At 37.9% G+C, this 26185-nt stretch overlaps 1 protein-coding gene across 1 annotated transcript in view; it reads left to right on the forward strand.

The window, feature by feature from the left end:
* Positions 1 to 409: 409 nt before the first annotated feature.
* LOC131926916 (ankyrin repeat and LEM domain-containing protein 2) overlaps positions 410 to 26185 on the forward strand; it is a 72030-nt gene continuing 46254 nt past the window's right edge. Inside the window, exons 1-9 of the mRNA XM_059282508.1 lie at positions 410 to 455; positions 5466 to 5668; positions 6099 to 6278; positions 7059 to 7237; positions 7691 to 7864; positions 8226 to 8412; positions 8496 to 8563; positions 9319 to 9441; positions 10090 to 10140. Of these exons, the coding sequence (XP_059138491.1) occupies positions 412 to 455; positions 5466 to 5668; positions 6099 to 6278; positions 7059 to 7237; positions 7691 to 7864; positions 8226 to 8412; positions 8496 to 8563; positions 9319 to 9441; positions 10090 to 10140 (1209 nt within the window). The 5' untranslated portion in view covers positions 410 to 411. The remainder of the gene's footprint in view (positions 456 to 5465; positions 5669 to 6098; positions 6279 to 7058; positions 7238 to 7690; positions 7865 to 8225; positions 8413 to 8495; positions 8564 to 9318; positions 9442 to 10089; positions 10141 to 26185) is intronic.

The following is a 26185-nucleotide window of genomic DNA, read 5'->3' on the forward strand; positions in this document are numbered from 1 at the left end:
CACTCTTAGTAGTCTAGTAATTTGCTTTATCTTTTAATTAAGGCTGACCATATTTATATCGCTATGTTTAACATTAAATCTGTTAAAAACTTCTCCAATCAGAAATTAATAGATCGATGTCTATTATAAATTATTATTGTCTATTATTTCTTATTCCTTGTCTAGACACTTTGAAAGAAGTTGGCAGTGATGAAAAAAATGATTATGATTATTAAAAATGGTTTATCGCAAAACTATTAAATACGTTTACGTATTGAATGATTAAAGATCAGATCTTGAATATAGATCTAGATCCAGATCTTTATGTTCACTCAACATTGTTATAGTTTTTTTTTTTCAAGATCAATCATTTTATCAATTCAAATTTTACATGCGTTTTTCTTACAAGCCAATCAAATCGCTTGTAACAAAATGTCAACTCCGAAGAGATTCAAAATGGCTGATGATAAACAATTGTAAGTATTGCATTGATTTTTCATGTCGCTGTAGAATCTATCTCTAGAAGCTGCTTAACAGTGTTTTCTAAGCATTTTAACTATGTTTATGCCGAAATCGTTTATATTTCTTTAAAAATGTGTAGATCTAGTCATTCAATATTTTATGGCAACCTTAAATATCTTAGTTCTTAGTCACTACTCACCGGACGTTTTCTCAGCTGTTATTCTGCAGTTTCACTTGTGGTGAATTCGGAGAGTGAGTCAAATCTGATGTAGACTATTATTAGATCATCTATAATACTAAAGGCCTGAGAGAACTTGATTAGTCACCACTCGTCTTTACTGACTTAATAGTTAGATTGAGATAGATCTAGATCTCAGATCTAGAATTACTAGAATAGGTTCTTCTTCGTCTTCATGAACTGACTGACACAGTCACACTGAACTGAACAGATCAACAATAAATAATTTTTTATTTTACTTTACCATTTGCCAGAGGCTAAATTTATTTATTAAGTTAGATTTAGACCTAGTCCAGATTTATTGAACTTCCACCATCATACAAATAAAATTTATTCTGGGTAGGGAAAATGCAAAAGGATAGGCCTTAAAAGTTTAAAAGCCTTAAAACATTACTTACAATTTTAAATAGTATTATAGGCCATAGGCTAACTGATAAAAAAGTAAGAACAAAAATTCATTATAATTATTAATTAGGCCTACATTTAGACTAAGTGTTGCAGACTAAACTATTTCTGAATTATGAAATTATACTAGTAGCTAGGCCAATGCAAAAATTTAATTTCAGTAAAACAATATAATAGTTACATATTTGGATAGGGGCTGTCAATCTGATTACAGATCAGTTTGAATTTTCAAAATCTGACCATAAACAAAAAAGTTATGAATTTTTTAGTCATTAAAAAACAGCAGTTTTTTCAGACAAACGGGATAGACCCTGAAAGAGGAAAAATACTGGGAGGGTATGGACCAAATTTTTAAGCGTTTTTCACTAAAAGTGGTATAAAAGCCAGAATACTTTATCAATTGATGTAATTTTAAGACATTTTATAGATTTTTGTATGCTGAATCCAATGATGCTATTTTAAAAAGTGTCCTTCGATTACTCAACCTACTAATCTCATAGATTATGTAATACCCCCCTTTCAATTTTTTTTTAAACATATAATAATCAATGTGATAAGAAGTCATTCTTTAAATGTAACGCTGTTTTAATCTAAAATATGACATTTGTATATGCTCAAGCTAATGGTAGATTTAAAATGGTCCAACATTGTTACATAACTATCAAATGTAAGGTTATGTAATCCCACCCTTTGCTCAAAATATACCATGAATTTGTTTTAAAATCACTTTTGCTCATTGTCAGTTAACTTCAAGTTAATAGCCTACTAGATCTAGAAGAAATATAACTAATCAAGTTTTTCAATACAAAGAGAAGAATGCTATAGTAAATTTGTGATTATGTAACTTCTTAAAAGATGTTATGTAATCTATGTGCAATACTATAGGCCTACTCTATTCCAAAAATAAAGGCCTATCTCATTATAATTATATTTCTTGTTATTTTAAATATCTTAATCCTTTTTACTATAGAATTAGTCTAGTTACAAATGTGTCTGATCAGAATCAGAGTGTGCTTTATGGTAATTACGTAATATTATTACCCATATTAAAGTTAATCATTTTTACAATGTCAATAAAATAAACTTTGGAGGAAAAATTTTTTTTTTAAACTTGCACAAGATATAGTTAAGTTATAGATATATAACATAAATTTATATCTATGCCCAATGTTTATGCTAGTAGTAAGTAGGTTTATGTATTTTGTAAGCCTACCAGTAGGCCTTTTACAATTAACAACTTTCTTAAGAAAAAAGCACGTGATTGAGTGCTTGACTGTGTAGATCTAGTAGATTCTAGAAATTGTGTAAGACTACCGTGTTTGGCTATACACAGACACGTGTACCACCACCAGCTTTTGCCTAGATTTAGTTCAATCAGACATGTGGGTAACCAGGTCTTCTGACCAACGAATTTTATTGCCCTATTACGTAAACACGACCGCTGGATAGGCTAGTCGACCGCTGGATAGGCTAGTCGGCCAACCCGATGAACGTGTCAGATGAATATTATGTAATCTCAGAGACAAAAGTCTGGCAAGATTTCCTGATCTATGCCCGAGGGTTAGTAACATCAACTCCACAAAGTGAAGGGGGAGGGTGGTGGGGTATGAAACCACCGTGTACCGTACGGGTGTTACACAACATCAAAAGCGATGCTCGTCGGCTTGTCGCGTCACGGACTAGTGTGGGCGGGGTGAGGCTATGGGTGTTACAAACAGTGTAGGATGGTCAGTTGCTACCCCCATCCACCCCACCCCATTTTGGTCGATTTGGCAAGCTAGTAACCCCCACGTTGTTAGTGGTATTAAAATTTGTAGAAAAGAGCCCCGGATATAATTTAATTTATTTTTAAAGCCATTTTTACGAAAATGTAATGTACACAATAATGAAACGTTACGCGAATCACATCACAGCATTGTTTGATCGTGCCGAAGCTATTCGGATTAATTTCTAATGAAGATTCATTTTGACGATTGGTCCTCAGCCGTATAAACTAACAAAGCTTTTGTTTGACGTTTCAATGGGTTAAGACAAAGTTATGCCACATGTCTGTGTGCTTATAAATATAAAGTAGCAATAGCCGTCGAGTCAAACACGGGAACACATGTATCTATCTTTAGACATTGTTTATAGTATCATCCAATCGGATCAAGCGCCTAGCGTCACGTGACCACACACTCGGCTGTGCCACACGATGTGTAGATCACCAATCAGTCGGACGGCGGCCGACGCGTTAATTTTTATTTTCGTTCGGTTTTAAAATGTATGGACGGCTTTATTACGAGGTGCTATAATACATGTCATACATTAAAATAAACGGCGGGATTTCGGGAATACGGCTCAGGGTTCTAATGTAAAATATGTCCAATAATAGACCGGGAAACGTGGTTCAACTTTGCGGTCCGATATCTCCAAAAGTATTTAACTTATTTTGACCACGAACCCTGATCGTTATACGTCTACATTTAATGTATTCGTCTGCCAAATTTAACTGTTGTAGTACGTAAACTCGATACGTGTATACAAATTTTGTAACGCGTCATCAGGCTAAAGACGGCGATTCGAAGCACAGCAGGGCGGTTCAGTCGAACAGCGGTCGGCGCGTCGTGTTTATATTTTCGGTCCATTTCAAAGTCTATAGACGTCCTTATTATAGGGCCTTATAGGACATATGATACATATTAATAAACGTCGAGATTTCAGGAATACAGCTCAGGGTTCAAATAAAAAATCGATCCATAAATAGCTCAAATAACTTAGTTTAACTTTGCGGTCTGATATCTCCGAAAGTATTTAACATATTTTAACCAAGAACCCTGAGCGTTATACGTGTACATTTAATCTATTCTTCTACCAAGTTTCACAGTTTTAGTACGAAAACTCACAGAGTCTATAGACTCCAAGTAACACCCCCCTTTTAAAAAGGTGAAAAAGCCTCCCCCCTAATCGGCACGTCGCCGCGGAGGGTAAAAAATGCGATTTAATCGCCGATTTCTTCAACGTCTGAAATAATACAGAAATCAAACTTATACAGTTAAAAAGGTTATTCAATTACGAACAGAATGATGTATAACATGTTAATATAAACACAATAAAAACATGCAAAAAACAGAGTTAAACATGCAAGGGGTAGGGAAAAGCCGATTTGTCCGATTTTCTCGGCAGCGGCATTGGCCTAGCTAATACTAGATCTATTGGGCCTACCTATAATTATAATAATCCTGACAGAAAAAGACCCATCATATTATAACACTTTAAAGATTATGTTTTCTAGGTCCATATGAATTATAAGAATATACTTCTGGTTTGTTTAAAGCCCATAAGCCAATAACTTGCTTACTTTTAAAGTTAAGTAGATGAAATTTCACATGTAATTATTAAATTGAGTGCACAGGTTTCTAACAACTCTATTTCAATGTGAATACTGTAACTTTAGTAATGTTTTAGTTAGGTAGATGAAATTTCATATAGATCTACAAGGTTAAGATCTTATAGTATACTAAGTATAGGCCTACATGGTTTACTTTTAATTTTTGAGTGATCACCGGATCAGGCACTTTGATTTCCTGTCTAAATGAATGATAACTTAAGGACTGTATCAGTTAGGTGGGCAACATGTTATGTATAGCAATAAGATCTTATGCAGTGGCTTCATACACATTTTGAGTAATATCCAGTGACTGGAAGTAGTATTTTATGCTATTTTTGATTTCTCAAAAACTGTAAGTGTAAGACTTTGATTATTTACATAGTTTTTAAATTTAAAGCAGCATATTCAAAGAACTTTTTACCATTATGTGCTTTCTCAAAACTTGAGCAGCTTTTGTCACTGACTTTTATATTTTTAATCTATAGACCGATTATACTGCAAGTGCTTAATTAATACCATCCCAAACCCTTATTGTTATTTAAGCATAGATGAGAAAGTTTAGGGTAGATCACCCCCACTTTGTTTTTACTAGTAAAGCACGACTTAGAAATATATATTTATTATAAATGTAAATGTTAAATATTTTAGTTTAGTAAATTGATTAAAACCCTTTTTTGTAATAAAATGCTCTGGTGGACTGGTGCACCAATTTTGAACACTTTGTAGCAGAGATTTGTCATAGTAATTAATCAAGATAATTTGCCATTTTATAAATATTTTCCTTCCTTTACACATATTTCTAATATGATATGAATATAATGTAAATGTACCCAATAATTTTTATATTGATAGTTAGAAGGAGAGACTCAACAATTCTTGTTATTGAAAAGGATTTAAGAACCTTAAATTTTTAACATTATTTCAATTATGGTTTCTGAACATTTGGATTAAAACAATTAAAAATGTGCTTTGTTGACTAATTGTAGTCTAATGATTTTCATCTATCTACAGCTCATCAAAATTAGGTGAATTATCTAAAAAAATTGAAACAAAAGTTGAAGAATTGTCCAGAAATTATAATGATATTCAGCTGAAAGAACTTCTTGTTGAACATGGCCTTGAAAATGTTCCACTTACCTCGCATACTAAAAAAGTTGTAATTAAGAAACTGGCTCAGAAAATTCTTGGTGTTGATGGGGAAACAATTGCTTGCGGTAAGCTAGTAATATTTGTATGTGTGAGCCACTAAGGCAGTAGTTGGAGCATTTCTCAAATGTATGCTATAAGCAAGGGAAATTAATATTTCTAACAAGTTTTTTTTTTTTTTAAATTTATGTATGATATTAGAAGTTGATTTTAAGAAACAATACTTTATACTGCAGTTATTAAATGTGAACATTTAGGTTTTATTCATAACTTTAAGCTATAACATATTGTATGACATCATTTGTTTGTTTTACTAAGCGTTAATTTTATTCTAATTGTATTCTCTACATTTTCTCTCCAAAAAAAAATTTGAATGTAAATATTAAATGATTAAAACCTGATCTTAAACAACCCAATCCTTTAATGCTAATACACTTGCAATTGATAAAAATCAAATTGCACATTTAAAATCTAATTTAACACAAACTAAAATTTTAGAAACAAGAGACGCAAAAGACAGTAAAAACCAAAAGAATAGTGTGACGCCATCAGCAGAAAGCAATAACAACACAAGCACAACAGAAATGCGCAGAAATCTACAGGAAGCCAAGGAAACTCTGTCCTTGTGTCTGGAAGAATCAAACAAAACTCACTATGCTGTCTGCATTCCTGGCTCAGGTAAACATAATTTTTAAAAAAAAATGAAGTTTGAATACTTTTTTACATTAATGGATTTTTGAATAAAGCTGACTTTGGCTAATTAATCTGTAACTTTTAAATACATAGATTTCATTATTTGAGATTTTTTGGTTTTAAATTCTCTGTCAGTATTCTCGCTTATTAATCATTTAATGTGTATCCTTTCAGTACAATCTATTATTTTGGTTAATTGTGATTTCATTCTTTATCACCAGGTTCAAATTGACAGTTATTTCATTTAATTAATCTGTTATAATTATAATTGCTCACCTTTTGCTTTGGGATTTAAAATTGACACATTCCAGTACCTTCTGATTCTAAAAACTTAATTCATGTAGTAACAGTCTGAGCATTTTACCAGCAAGAGGTGTGATAGAAAAAGTTTTAATGAGAGAAATTACACCTGGCTAATGTAATATAAATATCAGAAAACATTTCATTTAAACAATACAATTTGAGATTTAAAAAGAAAAAAATCCTTTTTTTTTCACATGGTCCATTTTCAGTTATTAAAGCTGAGAATGGTTATTTTGAATTTGTTTTTGGAAGAATTTTCCAGTTTAGAAAGCTAAATCCAGCTGTTTAGACTGTTGCAGAAAAATGGCAGTTGTACATTTTTTAATGGCTCTACAATACTTAAAATAGGAAATTTGGCTTAAAGGTGTTAAAGTGCTTGTTTGTATCTGACGTGTTTGTATTTTGTTTTAAAGTTTTGTACCTTAGTGATATTATCCCCTTTAACTCTTTTCTCTGTTTTAGTTAACGCCATAACAGTACACAGTGACTTCAGGGAGGTGTTGAAAATAATGAAAGAAAATAAACTACTCAACCCTCGGATGTTGTCTTTTCGTAATTTGGCTGAAGCTGAAAACTTTGCTGAGCAGAACTCTGCCAACGAAGTTTGTGATGGGGCCACTATCAAGTCTAATTACCCACTGGTATGTTTTGTTTTCAGCTCTCAGTTGTTCTAATGTTTTTTTTTAAGTTGTTTTTTAAAAAGAATATATATTACTGCTAAATTAATTTTCAGAAAAAGTAGTTAAAATGTAATTATTAATTATTTATTATATAAAGCTACAATATCATTTTTTAAAAAGAATATCCCTAGGCCTACCAAACTAAATTTCTGCTTTTAAAAGATTGGGCTTAGCTTTGTTTCATAGCCTGTAAATAATAAACTCATTAGATTAAAATTTCTTTAAAAACGTTTAATTTGTTTCTGATTTATCTTCAATCTAGCTTTAATAATTTTCTATCACTAAATGTCTTACAAATAGTTATTTTTAAAAACTTTTATGAGATTTGAGGTAATTACTTTTTTTTAAAAAGAAACATTCTTTTAGAAGTTGCCTTCAGAGTTTAATATATATTATCATATTTAAAATTTGAAGGAAAAAGCAGAAGTAGAATCAGGTGAGGTCAAGTTGTTCCCATCTCTGGCACAGTCACAGATCAATGAGTTCAGGATACAACTAGAAAAGGGAAATATTAATTTTTGCCGTGAAAAGATTCTGGGCAACCCCAGGTTCCTGATCGGCAATGGTGACATGCCTACAATCTTGAAGGTACTATGATTGTAAAATTATATAAGTTAACTTTAAATCAATCAGTAGTTGTATTTGTTGTTCAAACTTACCAATTTTAAAAATATATCAACTTTAAATCACTCGATAGTAAATATTATGTCATTAGAATTTGCCAACAATCTTAAAATTAGTATAATTTTAAAAATCTATCCATTAACTTAAAATTAATCAGTAGTTGTGTTTTTCATTCATTATTTTTTAACCTCTTCCTTTCATATTGGTGAAATTTTAAAACTAAACATAACCTTTTTCTTTTGTTAAAATTTTTAATTCATGCTAAGCCAGTTGGATATTAACAATATATTAATTTGTAAAGAGATTTGTATTTTTTATTATTCAGGAAGGAACCCGCTACAATGCTATGCATTCCAGCGTCATCGCTGGGCAGATAGAGTCTTGCCAGTTGGTGATGGAGATGGTTAGTGATATAGAGTTCTTGAAGCGAATGTATGGCACCCAGCAGCGTGCAGAAGAAAACTCTAAAAGACTTGTGGATTTGTATCTGAACACACCTGATAAATCAGTGAGTATTTGCTTTGCCGCTCTAGCTTTCATTACTACATTTGTGAATTGAAAGAAAACTCTAAAGTCTTTTAGATTTTTCTTTCAGTTCACAGTGAATTGAAAGAAAACTCTAAAAGACTTGTGGATTTGTATCTGAACACACCTGATAAATCAGTGAGTATTTGCTTTGCCGCTCTAGCTTTCATATCTACATTTGTGAATTGAAAGGTAGCTTTATTGTGAACTTGCGGTAAAACATCTATAGGTTTCAAAAATACCCTGACAGCTCTAGCTGGGATCTAGGCTAAAGATTTAGATTAGTGTCAGTACAATTAGTAAAGATCGTATGTTTATTTTTTTACATTTATATTAGTATAATATGTTTCTTATTTTTTTTTTTACATTTAGATTAGCTTCAGTATAATTTAGTTAAGATCATATGCTTCTAAATATTTTTTTCTGAAGCGACTAAAACTCCCATAAACATCTCACTACTCATGTCGCAGCATTTAGAATATATTCATGTTCTCTTGCAAGGCAGTATTAGTTATTTTTGTATGTGTTGTAATCACTGCCAGCACTAATACAAATCCTGACAGTTATAGAAAGGAATATTGGCAGAACAAAAAGAAACTTTGTAAAATGTTGTAGTACCTATTTTAAAACAGCTTATTCCTTTAGGGCACATTCAAAGTATCTCCCAAGGCTTATGTTTATTGCTAGCTAAAATTTTATTTAATACTTATGGTTTGAATTACAGAATGATTTATTTAGATGTCTTTTCTAGATATTTGTTTCATAGATTTATTTAGATGTCTTTTCTAGATATTTGTTTCATAGATTTATTTAAATGTCATTTCTAGATATTTATTTCATAGATTTATTTTGATGTCTTTTCTAGATATTTGTTTCATACATTTTTCTCTTAGGCCAATAAGACCCCCTTACATTTTGCTAGTGAGAAGGGAATGGTTGATATTGTGGCTTTTCTAGTCAGCTTCAAGGCCTGCATTCGAAACTTCAACAAACATATGGTTTTCAACATTAGAAAGGTGAGCTACAAATATATCGCTTCCTTCGAACCAAACTGTTCTAACTTCATTTTTCATTTTTTTAAATTGTATACAACATTGTGTTCTAAATCTACCACGGCATCATGGTGAAAAATTTTGTGGCCTTATCTCACACTAATATTATTTAACTATTTAAATTTCAACTTAATATTGAAATGTTAGGGAAAATAAAACTTTAAAACCTTCTTGTGAACATTTTTGACAAGTAAAGTCGGAAAATCTGGCCTAAGGGAAGCGATATGTAAAAACCCTTGCAATTCCAATAAAGATTTGAAGTACCAGAATAAATATTATAATTACCATTACAATATGTTTCATTCATGCTGTAAACAAGCTTTTAACCATAAATAAAATTCTTGTTAATAGAGACTGAAATATTTGGGTATAATTATGCACAATATGTGTAAAAAAATTAAATCTTAACATCCCTCAAGTGACAGCTCTAAATGTATTTCAGAAGTAAAGAAATAAGAATATTTTTTAGCTAGATTAATTTTATATAGCTAGTCTGTAATCTTCTTTCGTTTTTAATCTCATTACCAGGTTTTACTTAAAAACTTTTGTCTTCTATTTAATAAAACTATTGCTGAATTTAACAATAAATGATTTTTTTTTATATCTTCAAAGGGAGATAAACACTATGAATCAAGAACCTGCACTGGCAAGACTCCAGAAGAGGTAAGCAGTTTATACATAAATGTGTTGGACATTTCAGGTTTTGAAAATTTAAATAAATTAATAAAATAAAGAGTGGTTCTAAAATTATAGAGCGCAACTTAGCCAGAAAACTATAAGACCCATGCATGCTGTTACATGAGAGAAACGGAAATAACCACAACTAACAATTTTTACCACCTGTTACTAGGGTACATTGCATGAATACAGTGTTGAAAAAATAACATTTTGAGATTAAGAATTTTTTTTTTATCAACCAGAACATACTGCACACTCATTTAAAAGCTGTTTCTTACTGTTTAAAAAAATTGTAGCTTTGTTGTTTCTTTAAAATGTCTATGTTTTGGGCCATTTATGTGATCATAGTGGTGGGTTGATGTTTTATTTAATTATAATTTTTATCCTATATGATTCATTATGTATAATATTCAAGTAACCTTACTGTAAATATCCTCAAAAGCTTATTTTGAGCGAGTCTTTTTCATGTATGCAAAGTTCTGATATATTCAGGGCTAATATAAGTATTGAGTTGAAGTTTAAACTTATCAGGGTACATTGTATGGATAGTTTTACATACAGTACTAACATGACTTCTGATAATACTGAAGTAAATCTTGGGGAATGGTGTATAGTAGACATATGCTTTGTGTTTGGACTGCTGTATTCTAAGTTTTCAAATTTTCAAATAAGTTATGATTGTCTTGTTCAAGATTTGCTTTTTTACAACTATATATAAGTCATGTATAAAAACAAAACATCTATTCGACATTTAAACATACTCCAGTACTGAATTAAGTCCCCTCTTTAAGGTGACATTTTTGTCTTTCTGATTCGGATTCTTTGTGACATTAAAAAAAAGACAGTTGTAATATTAGGTGCAATGGACATGACAAAGCTCATGTCAACATCTTTGACAATCCGCACATGGCATCCGTACGTCAGGAGGATTAGGCACTAAGCCACTCACCCGTTCGTGATAATTAAAAAAAAATAATCGCCAAGCCCTACTTGACACTTTTATGTCAAGATTTACCCCCCCCCCCCCCTTTCCCATCCCTGGCCTCTCTCTCTGTCTTTCTCTCGATTGTAGTTCGTTTTATTTCGATTCTGAAATCTTCTTCATCACGAAATATTTGTTTCGTAAAGAATTTCCTTCCTTTTGTATGGGATTTTTTTGTAAATGGCGTCCGTCATTTGCATCTTCATCAGTGCTGATATCCTTGGCGTCCCCCGTTGCTCTTGGCAACCGTCTTTGTTTATCAAGGTTTTTTGTAAATCCTCTGCAGGGTGTTTAGTTTTTTTTTTTACTTAGCCTTTGAAATGTAATCTAAGACGATGGGTGCATACATTTAATCTCCATTCAAACTTGACATGGGGCAATGTCAGAAAAAAATAAATTAAAGCTGAATTTGTGGTTCGGATTTGACAACAATAACAATAGGGAATTCCATGTTTTGTGTTTTTGTAATTCTAATGTTCGGGTTTGATAGCAATAGGGTATTACATGTTTTTTTTTTTAAATTCTGAATGACCAACGTATTAGTACATGTGTTTCTGTTAGTAAAGCATGTTGCATAGCGATGGGTGTCTCTAGTAACTAAGTAACTATGTAACGTAATAGTGGATGTTCCTATTAACTTACTGTAATTGTTACGTCGTCGCAGTAGATATCTTTAAAGTTTAATAACGGCTATAACGTCGCTATAGATATCCCTAGTTCTTAGTAATGGATACAACTTCGAAATAGATGTCCCTAGTAACGGCTATAACGTCGCAATAGATGTCCCTAGTAACGGCTATAACGTCGCAATATATGTCCCTAGTAACGGATATAACGTCGCAATATATGTCCCTAGTAACGGATATAACGTCGCAATATATGTCCCTAGTCCCTAGAAGCAGATATAACATCACAATAGATGTCCCTAGTAACGGCTATAACGTCGCAATATATGTCCCTAGTAACGGATATAACGTCGCAATATATGTCCCTAGTAACGGATATAACGTCGCAATATATGTCCCTAGTAACGGATATAACGTCGCAATATATGTCCCTAGTCCCTAGAAGCAGATATAACATCACAATAGATGTCCCTAGTAACGGCTATAACGTCGCAATATATGTCCCTAGTAACGGATATAACGTCGCAATATATGTCCCTAGTAACGGATATAACGTCGCAATATATGTCCCTAGTAACGGATATAACGTCGCAATATATGTCCCTAGTCCCTAGAAGCAGATATAACATCACAATAGATGTCCCTAGTAACGGCTATAACGTCGCAATATATGTCCCTAGTAACGGATATAACGTCGCAATATATGTCCCTAGTCCCTAGAAGCAGATATAACATCACAATAGATGTCCCTAGTAACGGCTATAACGTCGCAATATATGTCCCTAGTAACGGCTATAACGTCGCAATGGATGTTCATTTTCCCCTCAGTGGACTTGTATATTAAGGCGATTGTCGTTATTGGCTTTTCTGTCATCAGTACATCCTTTCTCTTCCCCCTCTCCCTTCCATTATTCAGTCCATTGCCCTCGGGTGTCGTCATGATTAGAGAAAGTATTTAGTTAGTTGACATTAACATATTGTGAGGTATGCTAAGTATTAGTATGAGTCGAGAGAAGTCACTATTTTTTTTAAATTAGCGAAACTTACTGCTGTATAATTACGATTGGCTGTTTATTATAGTGGATACAATATTGGTTAAAGCTTGTTTAATAAAAATAAAAAAAAATTAAGCGATGGGTTGTCTTTTAACGATGTAATTCAATTAGGAAATATATTCATTAAGAAAATGAAAAATAGAACTATTAAAAAGAACCTTTTGAGCAAAATTAAGGGTTTCGTTGCATGTTTCAAGCTAGTAGTGGGCTTAGCATTACATTAATTAATAAATTCTGAAAATAAACCCGCCTTACCCCTTTTTGTCCACTGGTATGTAGTTTGAAAGATAAGTATAAATATGTAAATCTGTCATAGCCATCTTCCCACCACTGGTACTTTATGTGGAACTTTAAAATGAATGTGTAAACTTGTCGTAGCCTACTTCACTGGTACGTTTCGTGAAATATAAGTATAAATATGTAAGTCACCCAATTTACCCACTATGATGTAAAGTGTAGGGACGGCGTGGCCTTAGCGGTAGAGAGCTAGACTGCTAACCCGAGATATTCGAGTTCGAATCGCTGAAACGTCCTTGACCGCAATATCCCTTCATATGCCGAGGTCAATGAATCAGATTAACTCTACTTCATCTGCCCCATGTGTCTTGGGCACGAACGGGATTAAGAAGATGTAATGTGTAACTGAAACTTAGAATGTTTAAACCTGGCATCACTTACCTTCCTCGACCCTCCCCTGGAAGCTCCCCCTGGGCGAGTTGCCCGGTGTCCAGCTCAACCTGCGCTGCCCCGCGGCCCCGTCCAGCCTGGACATGCTGCTGGAGATGAGCTTGTCCTCCACCACCTGCACCTGGTGCTCTCGCCGCTCCGGACGCTTCTGGGCGTTGGGCACCAGCGTGTTGAGGCTGCGGCTCAGTCTCCGGTCCTCGGACCCCGGCACGTCCAAGCTGTAGCTGCACTTGAGCTTGTTCCCTGCTGACCTGCCTACGCTGCGGATCATTAGCTGCCTCTGGGCGCAGTTGACCGGTAGGGATAAACGGCCGTACGGCACCGGGGAGGAAGGGTGGCTTCTTGTTTTGACGCCCGGCTCACTGACGGGGGAGTCGTCCACGATCATGACGTCGTTTTCGGGGATAAATTGTGTTGTGGTGGACTCGAGGATCAAGTCGTGTTGATTTACTGTCTCATCTTGGTTAGTCTCGTCCTCTATTTTTATTGTGATAGGAGGGACCTCCATACTCCTGCTGCGGTAGTTGGTTTTGGTGGTCTTCGGCGTGGGCTCGCTGTGAGCCCGGTGTCTTGTCACGTCACAGGACGCCATCGCCTTGTACCCTCTACCCGACGACAGCCTGGCGCCAATCTTGCCCAGCCGCGGGTTTTTACTGATGGGAAACGGGTCGAAGGTTTCTTGGGAATGGTCGTAGGTGTCATCAACCTCGGTTTGTCTTTGTAGTAGATTCCTTGTTGATTTATCCGGAGTGGTCTGCGTGAACACGTCTTCCGGGCATGGGGATAGAGCAGCGGGGATAATCTCCCTTGTATCGTTGATTTGTTCGATGCTACTTATACTGCTTGTGGTGTTGGTTGGAGTAGGGGGACTTTGTCTATCTCCGTGCGGTGTTTGCTGAAGAACTACATCCGTGTTTATAACCACATCGTGTATGTCTACGTGAATGGAGCCCAACTCGAGGGGTAAATCTTGTATAGAGGCCTGGTCCAGCCAGACCACACCATCCACGCTGCTACCAGCCAGCCCGTCATCAGGTATCAGATGCGGAGCTCCCCCGCCCTCAAGCAGTACAGGAACTCCTACCGACCCCGACATTGTTAAGTCTTGTGTCTGGTCCACTGGCTAAGTTTTAATTTACATTTTCTCTATCATGGTAGCGGGATGTTTGCGAGAGGCCTTGGGTGTAAAACTGAAGGCATTTTTTTCTTAGTAGCTTTCACATCATGGCTGCCATTGTGGAGATATTACTTGATATATCGGGAATCTGTGAAAGTAAAATTAGTGATTTAAGTTTGAATATGTAGAGAGACAGTTAAAATACGCGAATATTTAGTGGTTTGTTAGGTATATGTGTATGATTGTGTGTGTTTGTGTACACCCATACACGCACCCACACCTCCACACACTACGCTCACAACCACACCTCACACCTCACACAGACACAACAACACACACACATGAGTGAGGTTTTGTATGCATACACATGATTACCATTGTATACAACACCGGTACTTTTACATATAGTAAAATACTCCGTTCTGCCGTTTTGGAAGATTTATGTATAGCAGTACTTGGAACGAGCACGTCATTAATGCTAATTGGTTAATCCACGTACGTGTCCTGTAATCATCGAGCTTAGCCCACATACGCTTTAGGTTGAAGTGTAGGGTATTAGATACTGTACATCAAACAACGGAAGGGGGAGTGGGGTGGATGAACTCATAGCTATCAGCGCCGTGTTTCTGCAGGGCTTGGCTGTGCTACTAGTCTATGCCAATACTAGGAAGCTAATAGATTCTTAGGTTTAGATCATCAGATTTCGGCGTAACCCATATACAGCGTTGTATAATCCTGTGCTAAACATGACGTCCAGACAGAGGGAGATTGTCACATTGGGGTTAACTAGATAGAAGCTGTAAGGAATAAATTTATCTCCCCCCCCCCCCCACACACACACACAGACTTAACACTGATAAAACGAGAAATCAAAGAGGTTAAGTGTTGGTAATGTTTATTTTTATTGATAGCTGTTTAACTGGTTGAAGAGCCTGTCATCATTTTTAAAAAAAATTGCTTTTTTTTTTTACTATAAGAGTTTTTCCCCTAAGTAAATGTATTAATGTATCAGCGAAAGTTGCACTACCTGGATGATACCTGATTATGTAGGCTGTGGTTGGGTAAATTGGAAGATACATTTAGTTTGAAAATTTTAAGATAGGTAGACGAAAACGTGTTCGCTGTATAAACCAGTTAGTGTCTTTATTGATAGCACAATCACACTATCTGCTCCATGAAGTTATGGAGCAAAAAACGCCGCTACTACACTTTTTCAAAGGACTTGCTTTTGGGCGACTTTCTTCAGTTGGACCCATGTAATAAAATACTTAAAAAAAACATTTTAAAAAACCACGTTTTTCTTGTGGACTAAAAAGTAGAAAATAAATTTTTCTTTTGTGCTTCCTCGAGCTGTGCAGGTTCTTGTGATGACTGACAAAAAACGTGGGTACGTTCACCATCAAATTTCCCGACCCATCTGCCCGACCCACGTTTTTTGTCAGTCATCACAAGAACCTGCACAGCTCGAGGAAGCACAAAAGAAAAATTTATTTTCTACTTTTTAGTCCACAAGAAAAACGTGGTTTTTTAAAAAGTTTTTTATATAGTTTATTTTCTACTTTATCTAATGACTTGATTAAGTATGACTTGACTAAGTGTTTATAAATACACGGACTAAAAATCTTGAGCGACCGATACGCTTTAAACAGAGAAAGGGCGTAATTTAATTAAGCCTACATGCCGTGACCAGGATTCGAACCTGGCGGCCACAACGCGAAGTACTAACCACTATACGATCACGGCCAGCGCGCTCACATCGATTGGGGCCGAAGTAACTGTGTCAATAGGCCTCCAGTCTTGTCGGTATGTTTAGAAATCATGTCCTCGATTTTATGGTCCTTGGGGCGTAATTTAATTAAGCTAATTTAGGTCTCTAATTGCTAGTTTGTATGATTGCATCTGAAATTGTTAGGCGAAAATAGCCTGCATGCCGAATTTCAGATCTCTAAAGCAATCAGAAGTGGGCTAATTTTCGTTGTCAATTTTAACAACAAACCCACAAACGCGAAGCTGAGTTAAGAAAAACGGGTTAAAAATAAAATCTTTCATTCTCAGAAGTAGCCAAGAAAAATAAAAACCCTCATATAATACTCTGTTGTTTCCAGGTTATTCCTGAATGATGCGATGTTTTGGATTATGTACGTGCATGTGATAATAACTGGTGTTGTCAAACAACGGAAAGTTCTTTTAGTTGTTTGATAGCTTTTTTTAAGACTCCCCCCCCCCCCCACCATTCCCTCACACAAGATATAACTAGTGTTGCCAAGCCAGCGAAAAGTTCATTTAGTTGTTTGATAGCTTTTTTTAACACCCCCCCCCCCACCACCCATTCCCTCACACATGATATAACAGGTTTTGCCGGACTACGTAAAGTTCATTCAGTCCTTTGATAGCTTTTTTAACGTCGTCCCCCACACATACACGTAACGACATTCACACGCCATTGTGGCTTGAGCAATGGGGGCTGCCGGGAAAGGCGATAAAACTAATAAAGTCGATTTTTTTCCCCTCGCGAAAATAGACAAGAGTGTAAACAGAAGCAAGTGTTCCCTAATCGAGTCTCCCCCTTGAGTTGTCTTCCTCTGTGCTGTTTGCGCCCCCCCCCCCCTACCCCTTCCCCATTTCAGCTTGCTGCTTCAACGATTATAATTCAAGTAATCCACAAAAGCAGTTTTATATTTCAATTAAACCACAGTAAAAACAGCAGTTCAGGGTGTGGTTATTTATGTGAGTTTTAAACTGTTTACATTTCTTTGAAGGATAAATGCCGTTTAATGTGATGATTGGTTAAAAAAAAGTTGCTGCGAGAAAAGCAGAGTTATGTTTCCTTGACGAGGGAGGTTTTGTTTCTAGCATAATAAAAATTCAGACAAAAACTTAAGCACAAGCTTGATGGATTCAGCAAGGCGAATGTTATATTACACAAACGGGCTAGGGGTTGTTAGCATTGTATGCGTAATAAAAACATCAGGATGACAGGTTTAAAAAAAGGGGGCGAAGAACTGGAGCTTGGGGCTTGGGGGCGTGATTGGGGGGGGGGGGGGTCTACTGTGGTCTATGAAAGTATTTTCTTAATTTTCACTTTTGTTAAGGATTTTAATTGCCAAAAAGTACCCAACACCCCTGAACACGACAGATCTAGGTACCCAGCACCCCTGAACACGACAGATCTAGGTACCCAGCACCCCTGAACACGACAGATCTAGGTACCAAGCACCCCTGAACATGACAGATCTAGGTACCCAGCACCCCTGAACACGACAGATCTAGGTACCCAGCACCCCTGAACACGACAGATCTAGGTACCCAGCACCCCTGAACTACATACCCAGCATCCCTGAACACGACAGAGCTAGGTAGCCAGCACCCCTGAACACGACAGATCTAGGTACCCAGCACCCCTGAACACGACAGATCTAGGTACCCAGCACCCCTGAACTACATACCCAGCATCCCTGAACACGACAGAGCTAGGTAGCCAGCACCCCTGAACACGACAGATCTAGGTACCCAACACCCCTGAACACGACAGAGCTAGGTACCCAGCACCCCTGAACACGACATATCTAGGTACCCAACACCCCTGAACACGACAGATCTAGGTACCCAGCACCCCTGAACTACATACCCAGCATCCCTGAACACGACAGAGCTAGGTAGCCAGCACCCCTGAACACGACAGATCTAGGTACCCAGCACCCCTGAACACGACAGATCTAGGTACCCAGCACCCCTGAACTACATACCCAGCATCCCTGAACACGACAGAGCTAGGTAGCCAGCACCCCTGAACACGACAGATCTAGGTACCCAACACCCCTGAACACGACAGAGCTAGGTACCCAGCACCCCTGAACACGACATATCTAGGTACCCAACACCCCTGAACACGACAGATCTAGGTACCCAGCACCCCTGAACTACGTACCCAGCACCCCTGAACTACATACCCAGCACCCCTGAACTACATACCCAGCACCCCTGAACACGACAGATCTAGGTAGCCAGCACCCCTGAACACGACAGATCTAGGTATCCAACACCCCTGAACACGACAGGTCTAGGTACCCAGCACCCCTGAACTACGTACCCAGCACCCCTGAACTACGTACCCAGCACCCCTGAACTACGTACCCAGCACCCCTGAACAACGTACCCAGCACCCCTGAACACGACAGAGCTAGGTAGCCAGCACCCCTGAACACGACAGATCTAGGTACCCAACACCCCTGAACACGACAGATCTAGGTACCCAGCACCCCTGAACTACGTACCCAGCACCCCTGAACTACGTACCCAGCACCCCTGAACTACGTACCCAGCACCCCTGAACTACGTACCCAGCACCCCTGAACTACGTACCCAGCACCACTGAACTACGTACCCAACACCACTGAACTACGTACCCAGCACCCCTGAACTACGTACCCAGCACCCCTGAACTACGTACCCAGCACCCCTGAACTACGTACCCAGCACCCCTGAACTACGTACCCAGCACCCCTGAACTACGTACCCAGCACCCCTGAACTACGTACCCAGCACCCCTGAACTACGTACCCAGCACCCCTGAACTACGTAGCCAGCATTCCTGAACTACGTACCCAGCACCCCTGAACTACGTACCCAGCACCCCTGAACTACGTACCCAGCATTCCTGAACTACGTACCCAGCACCCCTGAACTACGTACCCAGCACCCCTGAACTACGTACACAGCACCCCTGAACTACGTACCCAGCATTCCTGAACTACGTACTCAGCATTCCTGAACTACGTACCCAGCACCCCTGAAGTACGTACCCAGCATTCCTGAACTACGTACACAGCACCCCTGAACTACGTACCCAGCATTCCTGAACTACGTACCCAGCACCCCTGAACTACGTACCCAACACCCCTGAACAGGGACCTTATTTTCTACGTGATGCCTGATGTTGTGGTAACTCCACATGTCTTTTGTATCTCTATCCGTGCACGTCGCGTGCAAGGTCTCAAGAAGAAATCACGTAATTACGGCACTCGATTTGAATGTGGTTTTACAAAGCTGATAGATTTACACAACGCCCGAGAGAGCCAAGGTTTATTTCCTTTCTCAGCACCCCCCACCCTTTCTTCCACACACAAACCTTCGACATCTTTGTGCATTAGTTGTATTTCTATTACAGCTCGTCCCATACATCTTACAGGGACGAATGTAATGTCATCCCCCTCCCGTCCTTACCATGCACGTCCAGCCCCCCCCCCCCCCGGCAATGCAGCCTTGTATGTGCGTTCTCGGTGACTTCCTATCCTGCAGTGTTGACGCTACCGGAACTGCCATTCATGCTATTGGTATTGATTTTTATTATCGGTATGGATCTGTTCAAACAACACCACTGAGTAGCTGTCCGGCAATTCAAAAAATGTTTATTTATAGCACCCCAGTTTTTGTTCAAGTTAATTAATTATATTATAGAAACTGATGTTCAGTCGGGCAAATGGGGTAGAGTTTGTGGATTTTTTTTTTTAAGTCAGTACATTGCTAAGTCGTCGTTTGAATAACTAGCCTGGTCGTACTCTGTTATATCCATTAGAAAGACGCCCATCAGAAGACTTAACGGGCTTTTTAAAACTAAAGTAGTCGATGTGAGTAGCCGGTGGTTAAAACGTAGTTGAGCGTATCGATACATGTCGAGTATTTTGTATTCGACGGCTTTCAACCATGGTCAGATTGCAAGAAAGAATCGCTACTGATTTTCATGTGGTGTCTATAGATCACAACAGTCAACTGTGGACTCCAGCCATCTCACAAGATTGCTGTTGAAAACCTGTACATGAGTTATAGCCTTGATGGTAGTTATAGCCTTGATGGGAACTATAGAGTTATAGCCTTGATATGAACTATAGACTTATCGCCTTGATGGGAACCAAAGTCCTAACTATAGCAGGAACTATGAAGTCATTAAAGTCAATGCCTGACGGATGAACGAACAAGGAAGAGAACCGGAAACAGTGTACACATGGCCTTCTGTGATAACGTGTGTGGCTAGGGTGTGGGGGAGCCCAGAAGATCGTGTGGGGGTGTGTGTGAGTGTGCATACAGACAGTCTATTGTTTGTCGTTGGCTTCCCATCAACAAATGGGCGTAATGATTTCCTGCTGGGGACAGAGTAAATGATCCCCGCTGTGTTGGTCCGCGCTGTCAAAAAATGAAACCCTTTCTCACCCGTTAATAAATTAATGGCCTTTGACTGGGTAGGAAGTGATGCTATTTTGGGGCGTGTTATAAAAATCTTTGATGCCGTCACTTGAGTTTTCGGGCTTTTTCTTGTTTTGTAACGCAATGCTGTTGTGTTTTTTAAAGTATGATTTAGAACATGTGGAAAGAAAGCAACCAAAATCAATCTTTGTTGGACGGTAGAGGTCTTATTATTAAAGATGTACACGTTCATACGTCATATGTACTCACCTTCACCCCACCCCTTCCTTATTCACTCAAGATATCTCTAAAAACTTTTTAAACATGCGGGAATGATATTACCTTTGTTAGTTAGTGTTGTAATTGTATACACTGCATAATAGTGCGCGACTTCGGATTCCTTCGACATAATTCTAATCCACATCGTTGTTAATGGGACGGAGTGGTCTAGCGGTAGAGAGCTGGACTGCTAACCCTTAAGTCTCGAGTTCGAATCTGGGTTTAAGTCAGTAGACCGTCCCTGAGTCCACCCAACTCACGTTAGGGTAAGTAAAGGCGGCTGGGCATAGTGCTGACCACAATATCCCCTTCATATGCCGAGGTCACAGAAACAAGTGAACTCTCTCACTTGCCCCATAGACCGTCAGGTTTGAAAGGGAAACTTTACTTTTACATCGGTGTTAGTTCTTAATTGTAATATTAGACGGGGTTACCTCCAGCTCACATATGTATTACGTGTCAGCCCCTACCTTGATCCGCCTTTGGTTATATAGCCCATTCACTTTTTTAGAACAATCTGCAAAGCAGTAGTTTTTTATTTTTTTAATTAAAAAAATAAATAATTTTGTAGTTTTTTCCTCAAGATGGTTTGCGGTTCCCAGCTAACGAGCCCCATCTACTCGGGATCCGAACTCGGACTTTTGGAGTTGGAAGTCACACGTGTTTCCAACCCGACTACGCCGCCCCTATCAGTGTTAGAGACTGTACATTATTGAGATCTTATCACCCCCACGGCCAGCTGAAAGAATCTTTCCCCCCTCTCCTAACCCACCAGCCCACACTTATAAAACCCAGATCGGGAATGCCTTTGGTGAAATAGAATTGAAGTGTTAACAATTAATGACCCGGGAGGACAATGCGGATAGGACGTGTCTATGAGCCATTTTGTGGCATCGATCCTGTCCCACCCCTTCACTGGCTAATGTTATCCGATGGGAGATCACTCTCAATGGGGTGTGGATAATGCTGGTTAATATTTAGTTGTCTAAACAAGGAAATGACGAGGTTTTCATATTCCCGCTAGTGCTGTTGGTCGCGATGTTTCGGAAAATAGAAAAAAGAGTAGCAATAAAAAACTTAATTAAACACGTAGCCAACACAATACAAGTTTAATATATCACAACTTAAATAATTTGATGACACCATCCACAAATTTACCACCACAACTTTACTACTTTACCACACTGTAGCCACATCAACTCTACCACACCACAAGTTGCCACTGGTAATATCTCAAGATTTCTGTATCATTGCAATCTACTGTTTAGACAAAACATTTCCACACGTTTGTTATTCAGCAGTATTGTTTAAATACCCCCCCCCTTATACAAACCCTATATAAGCTTATTATATACTTATTAACTCTACTTCCCGTGAATGCTCAAACAAGAACCTTCAGGTCTATCGCTTCAGTTGTAAATTGTTTCGCCTGGCGCTTCCAAAGCTTGTTTTCAGGCACGATTTGATTTTACAGTTTATTTTGTTCACAGAAGATGTGTTTGTCTGTAGTCTAAATGGTTCTCTGTTCAATAAGTGTGAGTCGAAAATTCTGACTTTCGCTTAATTGGGGAATTAGCTTGACCACACAAGAGCTAATTACCAGAGGCATCGACTTGGGTTGTACAGAGTGAAGGGCGTGGTCAAGAGTTGGACACGACGTAGAGAATGGGGAAGGGTTGGAAAACAAAATTGGTTGTAGACATTAAGTATGAATAGCTAGTGAGCCAGACGTTTCCCGAGACACTTGCACGAAACCGTTTTCCCGAATGCGACAAATGCCAGAATGGACGTTAGCACGAATGCGACAAATGCCCGAATGGACGTTTTCCCGAATGCGACAAATGCCAGAATGGACGTTTTCCCGAATGCGACAAATGCCATAATGGACGTTTTCCCGAATGCGACAAATGCCATAATGGACGTTTTCCCGAATGCGACAAATGCCCGAATGGACGTTAGCACGAATGCGACAAATGCCCGAATGCGACAAATGCCAGAATGGACGTTTTCCCGAATGCGACAAATGCCATAATGGACGTTTTCCCGAATGCGACAAATGCCCGAATGGACGTTAGCACGAATGCGACAAATGCCCGAGTGGACGTTAGCACGAATGCGATAAAGGCCTGTATGGCCTTTTGCCCGCATGCGACAAAGCCCAAATGAATGTTTTTCCCGATTGGTCGATTGCTGAATGCGACAAATGTCCGAATGGACATTTCTCCGAATGCGACAAAGCCCGAACTTGCCTCTGGGCCCTAACATAATTACTACATGCCCTAAACCTCAGTATTGCATCACCTCCATCCCATCACTGCAGGGCCTGCCAGAATTGATCTCAGATCATGTTTCCATCTGCACCCGTTGTGCCGTGTATTATTGTAGGACACTGGGGTAATATTTCTTTGTTATATTCAATCACTGGCATGTGGTGTCCTGTGTCTATAGGAATTACTCGGATCTATTCACCGAGTCGCACCAATAAGGCCCGTACGTTAGGGTTAACGCTGATTGTATAAATAGGTGTATGGCATGTCATATATATGGTTGTATGGCATATATCATGGATTTAGCAAAATTGCATTTTTCAGCTATATGAAATCTCATATGTCAGATGCTTCAATATGACATTTTTCCCGAGTTTTTAGCTATATGGCATGGCATGTGTCATGGATTCAGTAATTAGACATTTGTCCTGAGTTTTCAGCTATATGACATGGCATGTGTCATGGATTCAGTAATAAGACATTTGTCCTGAGTTTTTAGCTATATGACATGTCTACTGAACTTTACACTAGAACTAGTAGCGTGATGTGTTCTGTATTGTTACAGATGATTTATGGCTTGTTGGAGAAGTTTATTCTTGTTTACATAAAGTAAATGAGACAACATTTGATTGTCTTGATGAGGAATATTTCATTGACTTAATTGAGACAATGTGTTATTGATTTTATTGAGACAATGATTCATTGATTCGATTGATACAATGTTTCGTTGATTTTATTGAGATAATGTTTTATTGATTTCGTTCAATGCCTATCTCCACGAATGCAAGGCATTGATGCATACATTCACCCAATGCGTGGTGTTAACGCCTGCCCGACCTTCATTCATAAAACATGTGGTTTCACGACAAATGTCTGCGTACCTCCGAGGATTAATTTCTTTTTTAAATTCAGTCGTGCGTCTTGATGATATCCTAGATTCTATTTTAAAACGTTTTTCTTAACTCAGCTTCGCGTTTGTTTGGTTGTTTGGATGTTTGTTGTTAAAATTGACATCGAAAATTAGCCCACTTCTGATTGCTCTACAGACCTGAAATTTGGCATGCATGCTACTTTCGCCTAACAATTTCAGATGCAATCATAAAAACTAGCAATTAGTGACCGTAATTAGCTTAATTTAATTACGCCCCAAGGACCATAAAATTGAGGACATGATTTCTAAAGATACCGACAAGACTTGAAGCCTATTGACACAGTTACTTCGGCCCCAATCGATGTGAGCGCGCTGGCCGTGATCGTATAGTGGTTAGTACTTCGCGTTGTGGCCGCGACAACCCAGGTTCGAATCCTGGTCGCTCAAGATTTTTAGTCCGTGTATTTATAAACACTTTTTTAAAAACCACGTTTTTCATGTGTAGCAACGGACTAAAAAGGAGAACGGACACGGTAACACATTGTTAACGGTGACACGGTTGGTACGCTGGGCATGCTAAAATACACATAAACACGTTTTTCCTTAACTCAGCTTCGCGTTTATTTGTTTGTTTATGGGAGATTTGATCACGTGATTCGTGAGTAGATCTCCACGCCAGCAACGTAAATTACACCCTTTCTCTGTTTAAAGCGTATCGGTCGCTCAAGATTTTTTTAGTCCGTGTATTTAAAAACACTTAGTCAAGTCATACTTAATCAAGTGATTAGATAAAGTAGAAAATAAACTATATAAAAAACTTTTTAAAAACCACGTTTTTCATGTGTAGCAACGGACTAAAAAGGAGAAAATAAAATACTTAAAAAAAACTTTTTAAAAAACCACGTTTTTCTTGTGGACTAAAAAGTAGAAAATAACTATTTACATACATTTGATGACAAAAAACGTGGGTCGGGCAGATGGGTCGGGAAATTTGATGGTGAACGTACCCACGTTTTTTGTCATCAAATGTATGTAAATAGTTATTTTCTACTTTTTAGTCCACAAGAAAAACGTGGTTTTTTAAAAAGTTTTTTTTAAGTATTTTATTATTTCTTCTTTTTTTGCACCTGATAAGGTAGCGGTTATGTCCCCTGTTTCTATAGGTAAGAAGCACGTATTGACCAGGAATAGAATTTACTGCTCTTTTGATTGCAAGCGGCTTGTTTTGTGTGTTCTTTTAGACAAAACCAAAAGGTATTAGGTCTCTGTGTATAAGTTGATGATCGTAAATTGCTAAACATTTTGTTGTAGATAGCGAAACGCCACTTTGACTAAATTTGTGGACAATCATTAAATGGGTATTTTCCATATAAGCCCCACCACTACTGCAAAAACAGTGCTCGCGCCAAAAGTTAAGCCCCACCACTTTTTGGCAGCTCCAATTTATAATGCACTCACGCAACCTTGAGGAATAGGGTACCGAAATACAGACCTTTTCAATCAAATTATTAACGATATGAATCAATTACACTTTCTTCAATAAAAATTTAAAAAAAGGCCTACGTTTCATATCCTCTGTTTAGATAATCTTATTTTTTTTTTGGTGGCTGGGTTCTTTTTTTTTATCTGGAAAAAGGTCCAATTAAAATGGTAATTATCTGAGTATGCGACATGTCGAACAGAAACAGTAGGTTCCTATTTGTTTCTGGCATTTAAACTGGTATTGCTCCTAATGTGCGAGATCATTGACCTTGTACTGTAGTATAGACCTGATGTAGACAGGCTGAAGTTAACGAGACCAAATGACATTGTGATTGGCTGAAGTGTACGAGATCAATGACCTTGTGACTGGCTGAAGTTAACGAGACCAATGACCTTGTGACTGGCTGAAGTGTACGAGATCAATGACCTTGTGACTGGCTGAAGTTAACGAGACCAATGACCTTGTGACTGGCTGAAGTGTACG

The sequence above is a fragment of the Physella acuta genome, unplaced genomic scaffold (assembly GCF_028476545.2).
Source record: "Physella acuta isolate Inbredline_101_S28 unplaced genomic scaffold, ASM2847654v3 ptg001350l, whole genome shotgun sequence".
NCBI lineage: Eukaryota > Metazoa > Mollusca > Gastropoda > Physidae > Physella > Physella acuta.